Source organism: Nerophis lumbriciformis, linkage group LG38, assembly GCF_033978685.3.
Source record: "Nerophis lumbriciformis linkage group LG38, RoL_Nlum_v2.1, whole genome shotgun sequence".
Lineage (NCBI taxonomy): Eukaryota > Metazoa > Chordata > Actinopteri > Syngnathiformes > Syngnathidae > Nerophis > Nerophis lumbriciformis.
In genome coordinates this window covers 8167320-8183020 of record NC_084585.2, presented here as the reverse complement: position 1 = coordinate 8183020, position 15701 = coordinate 8167320, and the positions used below count along the sequence as shown (strand labels likewise).

The window sequence follows — 15701 nt, the reverse complement described above, 5'->3', positions numbered from 1 at the left end:
TACGCGAAGAGGCCGGGTGGCTTTTTTCACGCAGCTCCGTCCATGTTGATATACGACTCCATGCGCGCCCACATCACGCTGGTTTTTAATATATTATTAAAGTTTGACTGACCTATCTGACTGTTTTTTTGACATTCCTTTAGCGCAGTTAGATGCGGCTTACAACACGGGGCGGCTTATAGGTGGACAAAGTTTTGAAATATGCCGTTCATTGAAGGCGCGGCTTATAACCCAGGGCGCCTTATGGTGCGGAAAATACGGTATTCTGTAAAAAAAACAAAAACTGTAGATTTTACAATAAAAAAACTGGCGACTCAGTCTCCAAAGTGTTTACTGTGAACTGTACAGTGTTTTCTTATAACATATTATTGTAAATGAAAAAACATTACTACTGTTAATTAATGGTATAAAACTGGCAGGTTCGTCGCCAAAATTTTACTGTCAAATTGACGGTGATTTTTACTGTACATTACTGTAAATGGAAAAGGAGTACCACTGTTTTTTTTTATGGTAAAGACTGTCAGGTTAGTCGCCAGATTTTTACTGAAAAATGTACTTTTTTTCTTACAGTATATTACTGTAAATGAAAGAAACAGTACCACTGTTTACGTACGGAAAAAAACTGGCAGGTTAGTTGACCAGAATTTCACTGTCAAATTTAAGTTTTTTCACAGTATATTACTGTGAATTAAAAAACAGTACCACTGTTATTTACGGAAAAAAACTGGCAGGTTAGTCGCCAGCATTTTACTGTAAAATTTTAGCTTTTTACAGTATGCTGTAAATAAAAAAAAACAGTACCACTGTTATTTGCGGAAAAAAACTGGCAGGTTAGTCGCCAGCATTTTACTGTAAAATTTTAGTTTTTTACAGTATACTGTAAATTAAAAAAAACAGTACCACTGTTATTTGCGGAAAAAAACTGGCAGTTTAGTCGCCAGCATTTTACTGTAAAATTTTTGTTTTTTACAGTATACTGTAAATTAAAAAAAACAGTACCACTGTTATTTGCGGAAAAAAACTGGCAGGTTAGTCGCCAGCATTTTACTGTAAAATTTTAGTTTTTTACAGTATACTGTAAATTTAAAAAAACAGTACCACTGTTATTTACGGAAAAAAAACTGGCAGGTTAGTCGCCAGAATTTTACTGTAAAATTGACAGTGATTTTTGCAGTATATTACTGTAAATTAAAAAACAGTACCACTATTATTTACGGAAAAAAAACTGGCAGGTTAGTCGCCAGAATTTCACTGTCAAATTTAAGTTTTTTTTACAGTGTATTACTGTGAATTAAAAAACAGTACCACTATTATTTATGGGAAAAAAAACTGGCAGGTTAGTCGCCAGAATTTCACTGTCAAATTTACCTTTTTTTTTTTTACAGTATATTACTGTAAATTAAAAAACAATACCACTGTTATTTACGGAAAACAACTGGCAGGTTAGTCGCCATAATTTCACTGTAAAATTTAAGTTTTTTACAGTATATTAATGTAAATTGAAAAACAGTACCACTGTTATTTACGGAAAAAAAACTGGCAGGTTAGTCGCCAAAATTTTACTGTAAAATTTATGGTGATTTTTACAGTGTAAAAAGAGTATCACTGTTTTTTAGGGTGAAAACTGGCAGGTTAGTTGCCAGAATTTTACTGAATTTCTTTTTTTTTTTTTACAGTATATTACTGTAAATGATAAAACAGTACCACTGTTTTCTTACAGAAAAAAAATGGCAGGTTATTCGCCAGAATTTTACTGTAAAATTGACAGTGATTTTGCAGTATATTACTGTAAATGGCAAAAAGAGTATCACTATTTTTTTAAGAAAAAAATTTGTCAGAATTTTACTGAAAATTGTGTTTTTTTACAGTATATTACTGTAAATGAAAAAACAGTATGACTGTTTACTTACTGGCAGGTTAGTCGCCAGAATTTCACTGTAAAATTTACGTTTTTTACAGTATTTTACTGTAAATTGAAAAACAGTACCACTTTTATTTGCGGAAAAAAACCTGGCAGGTTAGTCGCCAGAATTTCACTGTCAAATTTAAGTTTTTTTTACAGTATATTACTGTAAATTAAAAAACAGTATCACTGTTATTCACGGAAAAAAACTGGCAGGTTAGTCGCCAGAATTTTACTGTCAAATTGACGGTGATTTTTACAGTACATTACTGTAAATGGAAAAGGAGTACCACTGTTTTTTTATGGTAAAGACTGTCAGGTTAGTCGCCAGATTTTTACTGAAAAATTTACTTTTTTTCTTACAGTATATTACTGTAAATGAAAGAAACAGTACCACTGTTTACGTACGGAAAAAAACTGGCAGGTTAGTCGACCAGAATTTCACTGTCAAATTTAAGTTTTTTTACAGTATATTACTGTAAATTAAAAAACAGTACCACTGTTATTTACGGAAACAAACTGGCAGGTTAGTCGCCAGAATTTTACTGTAAAATTTTAGTTTTTTACAGTATACTGTAAATTTAAAAAAACAGTACCACTGTTATTTACGGAAAAAAACTGGCAGGTTAGTCGTCAGAATTTTACTGTAAAATTGACAGTGATTTTTGCAGTATATTACTGTAAATGGCAAAAAGAGTATCACTATTTTTTTAAGAAAAAAACTGGCAGGTTAGTCGCCAGAATTTCACTGTCAAATTTACGTTTTTTTTACAGTATATTACTGTAAATTAAAAAAGGGGCCCAAACACACATACCGTATTTTTCGGACTATAAGTCGCAGTTTTTTTCATAGTTTGGCCGGGGGTGCGACTTATACTCAGGAGCGACTTATGTGTGAGATGATTAACACATTAGCGTAAAATATCAAATAATATTATTTATCTCATTCACGTAAGAGACTAGACGTATAAGATTTCATGGGATTTAGCGATTAGGAGTGACAGATTGTTTGGTAAACGTATAGCATGTTCTATATGTTATAGTTATTTGAATGACTCTTACCATAATATGTTACGTTAACATACCAGTTGGTTATTTATGCCTCATATAACGTACACTTATTCAGCCTGTTGTTCACTATTCTTTATTTATTTTAAATTGCCTTTCAAATGTCTATTCTTGGTGTTGGCTTTTATCAAATACATTTCCCCAAAAAATGCGACTTATACTCCAGTGCGACTTATATACGTTTTTTTCCTTCTTTATTATGCATTTTCGGCCGGAGCGACTTATACTCCGAAAAATACGGTACTGTACGGCAGATTTTTACAGCTAAATTTGTACGTATAATTTATACACAGCCGAAAGGGACAAGCGGTAGAAAATGGTTGGATTGATGGATGTAATTTATACACACTAGAGATGCGCGGTTTGCGGGCACAACCGCGGAGTCCGCGGATTATCCGCGGATCGGGCGGATGAAATAAAAAAAAAGTTAGATTTTATCCGCGGGTCGGGTCGGGCGGTTGAAATAAAAAAAAAATAGATTTTAAATAGATTCAGGCGGGTGGCAGTTAAACCAATTCGGAAATATATATACATAGTTAAATGTTGTTACCCACATACGAAAAACGAGCAGGCACCTGCAGCATATGCCACAACAGAAGAAGAAAAAAAAAAAGAGATGGACACTTTTACGGAGCGGAGAAGGGACGCCTCGCCGGGGTCCGGGACCGAGGCCCCTTCCCCCGAGAGGGCCCCACCGGGAGCCGTAGCTGAGGCGATCCGCGAGAAGGGCCCGACGCACGTCCAGGGTCACCACCGCGCCCACCGCACCGACACCCCGCCTCGTCCGCCTTCGCCGCGGCCGGCGTCACGCGCAGCAGGTAAGCAGCTTACCTGCCCGCCACCCCCGTGGCCGGGGGCTCGTAACAGGGGTCACTCCGCGCGCTCCGCGCGCGCAGCTTACCTGCCCGCCACCCCTGTTGCCGGAGGCGCGTAACAGGGGTCACTCCGCGCGCAGTGCGCTCACGAAAGGGGTGGGGCTCACCCTGGTTGATATAGACAGCAGGACGGTGGCCATGGAAGTCGGAACCCGCTAAGGAGTGTGTAACAACCCACCTGCCGAATCAACTAGCCCTGAAAATGGATGGCGCTGGAGCGTCGGGCCCATACCCGGCCGTCGCCGGCAGCGAGACGCGCTTCGAGGTGCGCTCAGCGCGGCTCCCATATGATTGCGCACTGGTGTGCGTCTGGGTCGTGACAGCGTGGCACGCGAATGTCTGTGCTGCATTGGATCAGTCTCCTTTCTTTAACAGGCAAAGGCTTTATAACCTCACTAATGCCTTGCATCGTCTATATTAGATGTATAACAACGGGCGGGTGCGGTTCTGATCAAATGTTACATCCGGTGGATGGCGGATGGTTGACGACTTTCTGATGCGGTTGCGGATGAAATAATTGCCTATCCGCGCATCTCTAATACACACATACACATTGGCCCCCCCCAACACATTTTTTTCTCTCAATCTGGCCCCCCGAGTCAAAAATATTTCCCCAGCTCTGCTTTAATGGAAGCACCTACAAGTCGCACATATACTTTATTGAAATTTTAGAAATATCGCTTTCTATTTTGCGAAAAACTGCAACGGAAACGCAGCTCCAGTCACTAAAGGCAGAGAAAAAAGATGGCTGGTTGGTATGAATTGCTTCATCATCATCTGCGGATGTTGAAGTAGTCCTTCTTACTTTTTCCAGGACTGGCGGAGTTGGGCACCGTGTGTGATCCGTACAGGAGTTGCAGCATCAGCGAGGACAACGGCCTCAGCACGGCGTTCACCATCGCCCATGAACTCGGTCACGTGTAAGTACTTTGTTGTGCGACTGCGTTTAGTAGCACTTGAAAGGCTCTCCAGGAACGTTCACATGCCTTCCAAGCACTTTACTTTTGTGTGTCACCGATCACATTTCCCTAATTCCTTTCCCACTATAGGCACAGTTGACGACCTTCGCCCTGGTCGGCCTGTGCAAACCCTGTTTTTGTCCAAAGTCTTGAGTCACCCAGCGCCTGTGCCCCGTTAGCTTTGCTATGGAGACTGTTACAGACCTCATCATCTCTAGCAAATGCTCTTTCCGACCTGCTAACAAACGGCGGGATTGTTGTGTTCCATTTTTATCCGCACGACGACAGCTTAGCAGTGTTGTATGGTACCTGTCAGGTGGGCTGCTGAGTAGCTCAAAGGGAGGAGGGCAGAGTGGGGCTGTCTAGTACGGACCAGGACTATTGTTTCGTCACTCTGCAAGGGCTTTCACAACGCGTATGTAGCGCTTGGCTTCACTGAAAGACGGATTTCATTCATTTTCATTTTCTTTTATTTAACCAGGTAAGAACTCATTGAGATTAAAATCTCTTTTGCAAGAGTGACCTGGCCGAGAGGGCAGCAAAAACAGGCTTCAGTAATACCTGAAAACAACCTAAAAAAACAGGAGCAGTCACACACTATAGTTAAAGGCCTACTGAAATGTGATACTATGATCATTTCGAGATATTGCCATATTTTTGCTGAAAGGATTTCAGTGTTTCCCACAGGACAGGCATCTATTTGTGGTGGAGTGGGTGGGGGGTGGCGGCGGCAGCGGCGATGACCAAGAAGAATGCGGAGTTGGAATATAATTACAATATTTTATGTACATATTTATATACAGATTTGAACAATTAGTGATTCACTGAAATATATTTATTAATTGTGGTTCTTACAAAAAATATATCTTATAAAATATAAAAGCTAAAATGTCTCTTAAAGCTCTGCCCCTTTAATTAGTGAATACTAAATAATTTAACTTTAGCCTACTACTACAACCATATTATTTACCAGCAACATGAAGTGAAACAGAGGCAGAGGTGTCAACCTCCTCCTCCTCCTCCTGCTGCTGCTGAACAGGTCGCACCTGTGGTCCGGACTGTAGGCCTACCTCCTCTCCAAGTCGAGCCCTTTTCGGCCGTTGAAAATATTTTTCTATACTCATCTGTGTGAAGGAGTGAACATCCAACATTAGAATTTATTACTAACAAGCAGAAGCTCTCTATGTACAGCGCCGTCTAACCTTAAGCGGCAGCAGCTCAACACATGCAGGGTTCAACGTTAAGGTTTTTTTCTACTTGCCTGACTTCTCAAATCTACTTGCCACAATATTTTTACTTGTCCTGCCTAGGTTTTTTTCTGGCTGTGTAGTGCTCATGGCTTATATCTTACTAAAATTCTTCCCGTTGACTATTTACAACACTACACAGTAATTATTATTATTATTATTATTATTATCTATAATTACATTTAAATGGCATTGCATACATGTAAAATTAAATGCTATTTCACATTATTTGACCAGTAGCAGTTATACCCATCTGAACAGGTCAGCCACCTGTTTAAAGCCCAATCACAGTTGAAATATTGAAATGAAGGGCCTTTAATGGCCAAAACATTAACCTGGACAACATTTTAACAGCTGGTTGGCTCAGATTTTATTCTTTTCATTGCATTAACATGCTGCAGTGGACAGTGGACAATTTAGCTTCAGTCCATGTGTGTTTATTGACAACAGGGCTATAACCTGGACACGTTAGCTCGTCGGTGAAATCCCGGATTAACGTTAAATATATGACGAGCCGCGAGCGATGCAGCTATAACCTATCTACCTATAACACCTGTAAAAATGAAGCAATGCTACCACGCTAGCAAGCGTTAGCTAGCCGGCTATGAGCCACCAAGCTGCTAACTATCGCCAAAAGGCACCATTTAAGTTTTTTCCCCCATGGCATCCTGGATCAAGGCTTTCAGCAGCTTTTGGACGTTTGAGGTAGAAACGTAGGAAGCGCCATCATTATGAAAAGTAGCCGGCGAGTATTTTGATCCCGTCCGTCCATCCGTCCCTCTTCTTCTTCTTCTTCTTCTTCTTCTTCTTCTGGCCCACCAGGTGAATTAAGTGCTATTGGCGGAGTTACAATGCATAGTAGGCTACCGCCACCTACTGCACCGGAGGTGTAACTACAAGCAACATTCACAGACAGTCCCATTGCTTTTATGAGCGGTCGAGCGAGTCAAAAGCCGAAAAATCCATTTGTGGCGGACGTAATTCTTTCGTGGCGGGCCGCCACAAATAAATGAATGTGTGGGAAACACTGGATTTAGTAGAGAACATCGACGATAAAGTTCGCATTATTTGGTCGCTGATAAAAAAGCCTTGCCTGTACCGGAAGTCGCAGACGAGTAGCGTGACGTCACAGGTTGTGGAGCTCCTCACATCTGCACATTGTTTACAATCATGGCCACCAGCAGCGAGAGCGATTCGGACCGAGAAAGCGACGATTTCCCCATTAATTTGAGCGAGGATGAAAGAAGGAAAAGGGTGGAGTGCCATCTCCGGGTTGGGGAGGAGATCTTGCCCCAAGTGGAGGAGTTCAAGTACCTCGGAGTCTTGTTCACGAGTGGGGGAAGAGTGGATCGTGAGATCGACAGGCGGATCGGTGCGGCGTCTTCAGTAATGCGGACGCTGTATCGATCCGTTGTGGTGAAGAAGGAGCTGAGCCGGAAGGCAAAGCTCTCGATTTACCGGTCGATCTACGTTCCCATCCTCACCTATGGTCATGAGCTTTGGGTCATGACCGAAAGGACAAGATCACGGGTACAAGCGGCCGAAATGAGTTTCCTCCGCCGAGTGGCGCGGCTCTCCCTTAGAGATAGGGTGAGAAGCTCTGTCATTCGGGAGGAGCTCAAAGTAAAGCCGCTGCTCCTTCACATCGAGAGGAGCCAGATGAGGTGGTTCGGGCATCTGGTCAAGATGCCACCTGAACGCCTCCCTAGGAAGGTGTTTCGGGCACGTCCGACCGGTAGGAGGCCACGGGGAAGACCCAGGACACGCTGGGAAGACTATGTCTCCCGGCTGGCCTGGGAACGCCTCGGGATCCCCCAGGAGGAGCTGGACGAAGTGGCTGGGGAGAGGGAAGTCTGGGCTTCCCTGCTTAAGCTGCTGCCCCCGCGACCCGACCTCGGATAAGCGGAAGAAGATGGATGGATGGATGGATGAAAGATTCGTGGATGAGGAAAGTGAGAGTGAAGGACTAGAGGGCAGTGGGAGCGATTCAGATAGGGAAGATGCTGTGAGAGGCGGGTGGGACCTGATATTCAGCTGGGAATGACTAAAACAGTAAATAAACACAAGACATATACATACTCTATTAGCCACAACACAACCAGGATTATATTTAATATTCCACAAATTAATCCCGCATAACAAACACCTCCCCCCTCTCGTCCATATAACCCGCCAATACAACTCAAACACCTGCACAACACACTCAATCCCACAGCCCAAAGTACCATTCACCTCCCCAAAGTTCATACAGCACATATATTTCCCCAAAGTCCCCAAAGTTACGAACGTGACATGCACATAGCGGCACGCACGTACGGGCAAGCGATCAAATGTTTGGAAGCCGCAGCTGCATGCGTACTCACGGTACCGTGTCTGCGTATCCAACTCAAAAGTCCTCCTGGTAAGAGTCTCTGTTGTCCCAGTTCTCCACAGGCCAATGGTAAAGCTTGACTGTCATCTTCCGGTAATGTAAACAATGAAACACCGGCTGTGTTATCCGGCAAAACAGTCAGGGGGTGCATTCTACGGCGGGGGCGCGTTATCCAGCACACCTGCCGCAATACACCGCTTCCCACCTACAGCTTTCTTCTTTGCCGTCTCCATTGTTCATTGAACAAAAGATTCACCAACACAGATGTCCAGAATACTGTGGAATTTTGCGATGAAAACAGACGACTTAATAGCTGGCCACCATGCTGTCCCAAAATGTCCTCTACAATATGTGACGTCACACGCCGACGTCATCATACCGAGACGTTTTCAGCGCGAAAATTTAAAATTGCACTTTAGTAAGCTAACCCGGCCGTATTGGCATGTGTTGCAATGTTAAGATTTCATCATTGATATATAAACTATCAGACTGCCGTATTTCCAGGTCTGGATTAGACGCATCTTTTGTATAGGCCTCAGGGTTCGAAGCTTTGGGGAAAAAGTAGCAACTCATAGTCCAGAAAACACAGTACTTTTTTGGTTCTGACGTTCACCAATTTCAACCAACTCTTCTCTACACTTTCAAGTATTGTCCGTTTTTGTCATTTTGAATTGCACGCTCCACAGGTCACAGGTCAAAAGGTAAGATGAAGGCAATTGACAAAGGCTCTGTGTTCTCTCTGCAAGGTTCAACATGCCTCATGATGACAGCAACAAATGCAAGGAGGACGGCGTCAAGATCCAGCAGCATGTGATGGCTCCCACGCTGAACTACAACACCAACCCTTGGATGTGGTCCAAGTGTAGCAGGAAGTACATCACAGAGTTCCTTGAGTATGTCACAATCGTTTTTTTTCCCTTACAATTGTTCCAGAAATACACACGGCTTAGATGGTTTTCTTTCTGATTTGGATCAATTGCTTTGACAACTGCAGTAAATCAGATCATATGTGGCACGTTAGGTGGAAAGTGGTGTGAAGATGCTGATAGAATGGTCAGTGGGGGTGCAACCAAAGTTGGGTGTTAGTGGAATGGAGGACACTTGACCATGGGTCGTCACAGTGGCGGGCCGTGCGTTTCCCACCTAGGCCTTCAGTGATATCCCACTTCAATGATTACCTCTCAAAACACCATAGTTCATGTCCCATACCTGCCAACTACTCCGGTTTTCCCGTAATTAGTACGGTTTTCATCAACCTATTCCGGGTTACGGTTGCAGTGATAAAAAATACGGTTTTTCATTAATTAAATTTTTTTTTTTTTTTTAAAGTTTTATTCACGAAATCGCGTAACAACAATGACAATCGACACTGCTGCCCGTAACTTCCAATCGAGCCATTCCGAATGCCATGCGCGAGGCACCAGTTGCCATTGTTTCCAAACGAGCGAACGATCATGGAATCAGCCGGAGAAAAATCGCAAACGAGTCTTAAACCGAAAACAAAACTGCAGTCATTCCGTGAAGAATATTCAAAAGCCTATCCGGGAATAATTGTCCGTTCCAAAAAGGGTGAAAACTACGCGAATTGCACCTTGTGCAGACAAGATTTTTCGATCGGACACGGAGGAATTAGCGATGTAAAAGACCACGTTGGGACAAAAAAACACAAGTCTAATGCCGTTGCTAAATTTGGATTTTAGCCACAAAAAGGTAATGACACCAATGTTATCTATTGGAATTGTTTAGTACTGTTATACTGTTAAAAGTGTTTATACTATTTCTGCTTTCAAGTCCAAGTTGAAGAAATCTTGTTAAATGTTGACAGCATAACTACCAAAATACAGAAGTATGTCCTTAATATTTTTGCAGTGCTATTTCTGTTGAAAAGTTAAAATGATTACATTAGAGATGTGATGTACCTACTCAGTGGCCTAGTGGTTAGAGTGTCCGCCCTGAGATCGGTAGGTTGTGAGTTCAAACCCCGGCCGAGTCATACCAAAGACTATAAAAATGGGACCCATTACCTCCCTGCTTGGCACTCAGCATCAAGGGTTGGAATTGGGGGTTAAATCACCAAAATGATTCCCGGGCGTGGCCACCGCTGCTGCCCACTGCTCCCCTCACAAGGGTGATGGGTCAAATGCAAAGAATAATCTCGCCACACCTAGTGTGTGTGTGACAATCATTGGTACTTTAACTTTTAACTTTATGTGCCACTTTTCAAGTGTCTGATGGCTTAAATTAATTTTCATTAATTTTTCATATTTTGAATTCTTTTGAAAGGCTTTCAAAAAAACTACATTTGAATTGTAATTCCATGCTATTGACAGGACTATTAATTTTAATGAAGTTAGCTTACCATGTTTACAGTATGATAATTGTGATAGAAATGTGAATTTTAGGCACAGAATATTTTTTACAATTGAACAAGGCAGTAGATTATACAAGCTTGGACAGAAAGTTAATAATGACACCAATTTTTTTTAAATGGAATTGTTTAGTACTGTTTTACCATTTGTTTACTGTAAAAAGGGTTTATACTGTTTATACTTTCAATTAACAAATTGAAGTCTTGTGAAAGGTTGACAGGATAACTGGCATTAACTGTCAAAATAATTTCAAACTATTGAAGTTAGCTTACAGAATAAACATGTCAATCAACCCATATGATTTTTGCTGTAATATTTTTGTTTTGAAAAGTCACTGTGACTGATAGAAAAGTGATGGTTTTAGCAACATTTTAACCTGTCTGAATGCAATCAATCATTTTGCGGACCCTGGCTACTAGGTTTTTCTGATTTCAAAAGTTGGCAGGTATGCGCATATGTATATAAACCGTACACTGCACAGTTGATTCAGATTGGATAAAATCTCTAACGTAAAAAAAACAAGAAACTCTGGAGCCTAATATGACAAGGAGAGAATATGATGAATACTTTTATATATTTATGAAAATTGACTTAAAAATAAAATTAACTTTTATGATTGATGTTAGGCCAGCAGAGAAGGCCCTGACGGCCCACCACTGGGTCCTCAAGACGGTTGCAGCCCCCCTCCCTTTCTTTTAGGAAAAGTAAACAGGATAGTATCTGGCAGTTGTCCAAATGTTCCCTAAAAACTCCCAGCAAGGCAAAACATTTTCCTCCTTTAAGTTCACTCACTGATGGTTTTCTGTGCAAAGAAATAACCACTGAATACATCTGTACTGAATGTTCTTTCTTGTCTGTTTGTGTCTTTTTGTTTTCATTTTTTTTTCTTTTCTTTAAGTCATTTTATTTTCATTTCTTAATAGCACAGGCTATGGCGAGTGCTTGCTCGACGAGCCCGTTTCTGGGCCGTACGGTCTCTCGCAGCAGCTGCCTGGACGGATATACGACGTCAATAAACAGTGTGAATTGATATTCGGGCCGGGGACACAGGTGTGCCCGTACATGGTGAGTGTTATGATGCTTGGCTGCATTGCATATCTGCTACTTGTTTGGTCATTTTCTGTACAATCGCAGCACTGTAAGGCTGCACTACTTATCTACTGCTCACTAAGGGAAATTTGAACGCGTGGAAATATATTTTAAGTTTACTATAACCTGAAAATTTGTTGGAATGTCTTGTTTAGTTTTGGGTTGTTTTCCCCCCATCTTTTGGGATTATGTCCTGTTTTGCGCTCTTATTTTGTTCCTGTTTGGTTTGTGTTGTCCTGCAATAGCTTTACCCCTGCTTCTAAACACCATTCTCATCACCTGCAGGTGATTAGCAAATATGTGTTTCACCTAGGGTTGTATAATATACCGCTACGAGTATAGAATCGCGGTACTAATGAATCAAAAACGCAGAGGAGCATGTTCGGCAGCGCACAATCACGGAGTACTTACAAGCAGACACAGTGTGTAGCAGAGGTGGGTAGTAACGCGCTACATTTACTCCGTTACATCTACTTGAGTAACTTTTGGGATAAATTGTACTTCTAAGAGTAGTTTTAATGCAACATACTTTTACTTTTACTTAAGTATATTTATAGAGAAGAAACGCTACTTTTACTCCGCTACTTTTATCTACATTCAGCTCGCTACTCGCTACTAATTTTTATCGATCTGTTAATGCACGCTTTGTTTGTTTTGGTTTGTCAGACAGACCTTCATAGTGTCTGCGTTTCAACAAATACAGTCACTGGTGACGTTCACTCCGTTCCACCAATCAGATGCAGTCACTGGTGACGTTGGACCAATCAAACAGAGACAAATGGTCACATGACCTGACTTAAACAAGTTGAAAAACTTATTCGGGTCTTACCATTTAGTGGTCAATTGTACGGAATATGTACTGTACTGTGCAATCTACTAATAAAAGTTCCAATCAATCAATCAAAAGTGTGAAGGAAAAAAGACCCTTTTTTATTTCAACCGTACTTCCCGTCAAAAGCCTAAAGACTGACTGCACAGTTCCTGTCTTCACAATAAAAGTGCCGGACCATCGCGCCTGCACTTTCAAAATAAGAGTGTCTGCAAGCCAGCGCAAACAAACTAGCAAGCTACGGAGTTTGCCGCCAATGTATTTCTTGTAAAGTGTATAAAAACGAATATGGAAGCTGGACAAATAAGATGCCAAAAACCAACCACTTTCATGTGGTATTGGACAGAAAGGAAGACTTTTTTTTCTCTTCCATTCGAAAATGTGGACGTTATCATCACTACTGTCTGATTCCAATCAATGCAAGTCATCAGAATCAGGTAATACACCAACTTATATTCTTGTCTTCATGAAAGAAAGGAATCTATATGTGTTAAACATGCATGTATATTCATTAAAACACCTTTAACATGTAAACAAAAACAGCAAAATAAATACATATAAATTATATACTGTATATATCAATGTATGTGTATATATATATATATATATATATCATATGTGTGTGTATGTTACTCATTAGTTACTCAGTACTTGAGTAGTTTTTTCACAACATACTTTTTACTTTCACTCAAGTAAATATTTGGGTGACTACTCCTTACTTTTACTTGCGTATTAAATCTCTAAAGTAACAGTACTCTTACTTGAGTACAAATTCTGGCTACTCTACCCACCTCTGAACACCATTCTCATCACCTGCAGGTGATTAGCAAATATGTGTTTCACCTAGGGTTGTATAATATACCGCTACTAGTATAGAATCGCGGTACTAATGAATCAAAAACGCAGAGGAGCATGTTCGGCAGCGCACAATCACGGAGTACTTACAAGCAGACACAGTGTGTAGACAGAAAAGGGAGAACATACGCGTTTTGGGTTAAAAACTAAACAGGAAGAGGTGCTTTAAAGCATAACCAGCTAGTTAGAGGCTAACGTCCATCCGCAATCAGCAGTGTTTTAGCTTCTTCTAATCCTAATCCTTCACTAATCCTCGCCTCCATGGCGACAAATAAAGTGAGTTTCTTACAAGTATCATCACTGCAGGACGAGGAATAGCTAAACATGCTTCACTACACACCCTAGGACAGGGGTCGGCAACCTTTATCAGTCAAAGAGCCATTTTGACCAGTTTCACAAATTATAGTAAACAATGGGAGCCGCAAAAACTTTTAAAATTTTAAATAAAATAACACTGCTTACAAAGTTGTTTTTTTTGCTTTGTGCTATGTATAAATCAGGGGTCTCAGACACGCTGCCCACACCTTTATATGGAATTTTTAAACTGGTGCGGCACGCGAGTTTTATATGAATAGCGCTTGTCAGCGTCATGCGTGCCGTAATGGTACAGCATAAAGCGCCCACTACAACCAGCGTGCCTGATCAGCCACATGTAGGGGATTTCCGCTTACTCACGTAGATGACAGCAAGGCATACTTACTCAACAACCACACAGGTTACACTGACGGTGGCGGTATAAAAAAAACTTTAACACTCTTACTAATAATGCGCCACACTGTGAACCCACACCAAACAAGAATGACAAACACATTTCAGGAGAACATCTGCACCGTAACACAACATAAACACAACAGGACAAATACCCAGAATCCCATGCAGCCCTAACTCTTCCGGGATACATTATACACCCCCGCTACCAAACCCCGCCCACCTCAACCGTCGCACAGAGAGAGAGGGGGGGGTTGATGTGTGAGGGAGCAGGCTTGGGTTAGGGGCGGGGTTTGGTGGTAGCAGGGGTGTATAATGTATCCCGGAAGAGTTAGGGCTGCATGGGATTCTGGGTGTTTGTTCTGTTGTGTTTATGTTGTGTTAAGGTGCAGATGTTCTCCCGAAATGTGTTTGTCATTCTTGTGCACATGCCCTTTCCCAACTACTTTGGCACGTGTTGCAGCCATTAAATTCTAAGTTGATTATTATTTGCCAAAAAAAAATAAAGTTTATGAGTTTGAACATCAAATATCTTGTCTTTGTAGCGCATTCAACTGAATATGGGTTGGAAAATGATTTGCAAATCATTGTATTCCGTTTATATTTACATCTAACACAATTTCCCAACTCATATGGAAACAGGGTTTGTACCTACTACTAAAAGACATTTTATTTAAGGACTAAATTGCAATAATAAACATAAGATTATTTGTTAAAATAAAGCCAATAATGCCATTTTTTGTGGTCCCCTTTATTTAGAAAAGTATATAAAATTATCGAAATAAAGCCCTACCAATTAGTGTACCGGTAAATCAAAAATATTCAACTTACAAGATATTTTGGAAATGCTTACGAAGATATTTTTTTGTTCTTACGACAAATACACAAAGCTGTGTGTGAAAATGCACGCTTTGATGAGTTTGGTGTGGGAGAACTTAACACCCATACCCCAAGGATCACCCCTCCCTATATGCAGATCACGCGCTGTGTGTAGGGCCCCGCCATCCGTGGGGGCCATAGTTTTGTGTGAAGAAGCACGTGTGAAAGGTCAATTCACGAATGGCAGGAGTCACAGGAGGCTTCAAAGGAAATTTTATTCATGTCCGCTTCCTGTTCCGTCACTGTTTAGAATATACGTAACTATACCATTGGCTTTCCCGCGGCACACTAGTTAGTGCTTGTCTTGTACGAGAGTGGTAGTTAGTTCCAATACCAGAGATGTGTCAGGAAGGTTTATAAACATACAGGTAAAAGCCAGTAAATTAGAATATTTTGAAAAACTTGATTTATTTCAGTAATTGCATTCAAAAGGTGTAACTTGTACATTATATTTATTCATTGCACACAGACTGATGCATTGAAATGTTTATTTCATTTAATTTTGATGATTTGAAGTGGCAACAAATGAAAATCCAAAATTCCGTGTGT

At 41.1% G+C, this 15701-nt stretch overlaps 1 protein-coding gene across 1 annotated transcript in view; it reads left to right on the top strand.

Moving 5' to 3' along the window:
• adamts9 (ADAM metallopeptidase with thrombospondin type 1 motif, 9) overlaps positions 1–15701 on the top strand; it is a 135983-nt gene that overhangs the window by 35533 nt on the left and 84749 nt on the right. Inside the window, exons 8-10 of the mRNA XM_061932261.1 lie at positions 4661–4766; positions 9170–9316; positions 11716–11857. Coding sequence (XP_061788245.1) covers positions 4661–4766; positions 9170–9316; positions 11716–11857 — 395 coding nt within the window. The remainder of the gene's footprint in view (positions 1–4660; positions 4767–9169; positions 9317–11715; positions 11858–15701) is intronic.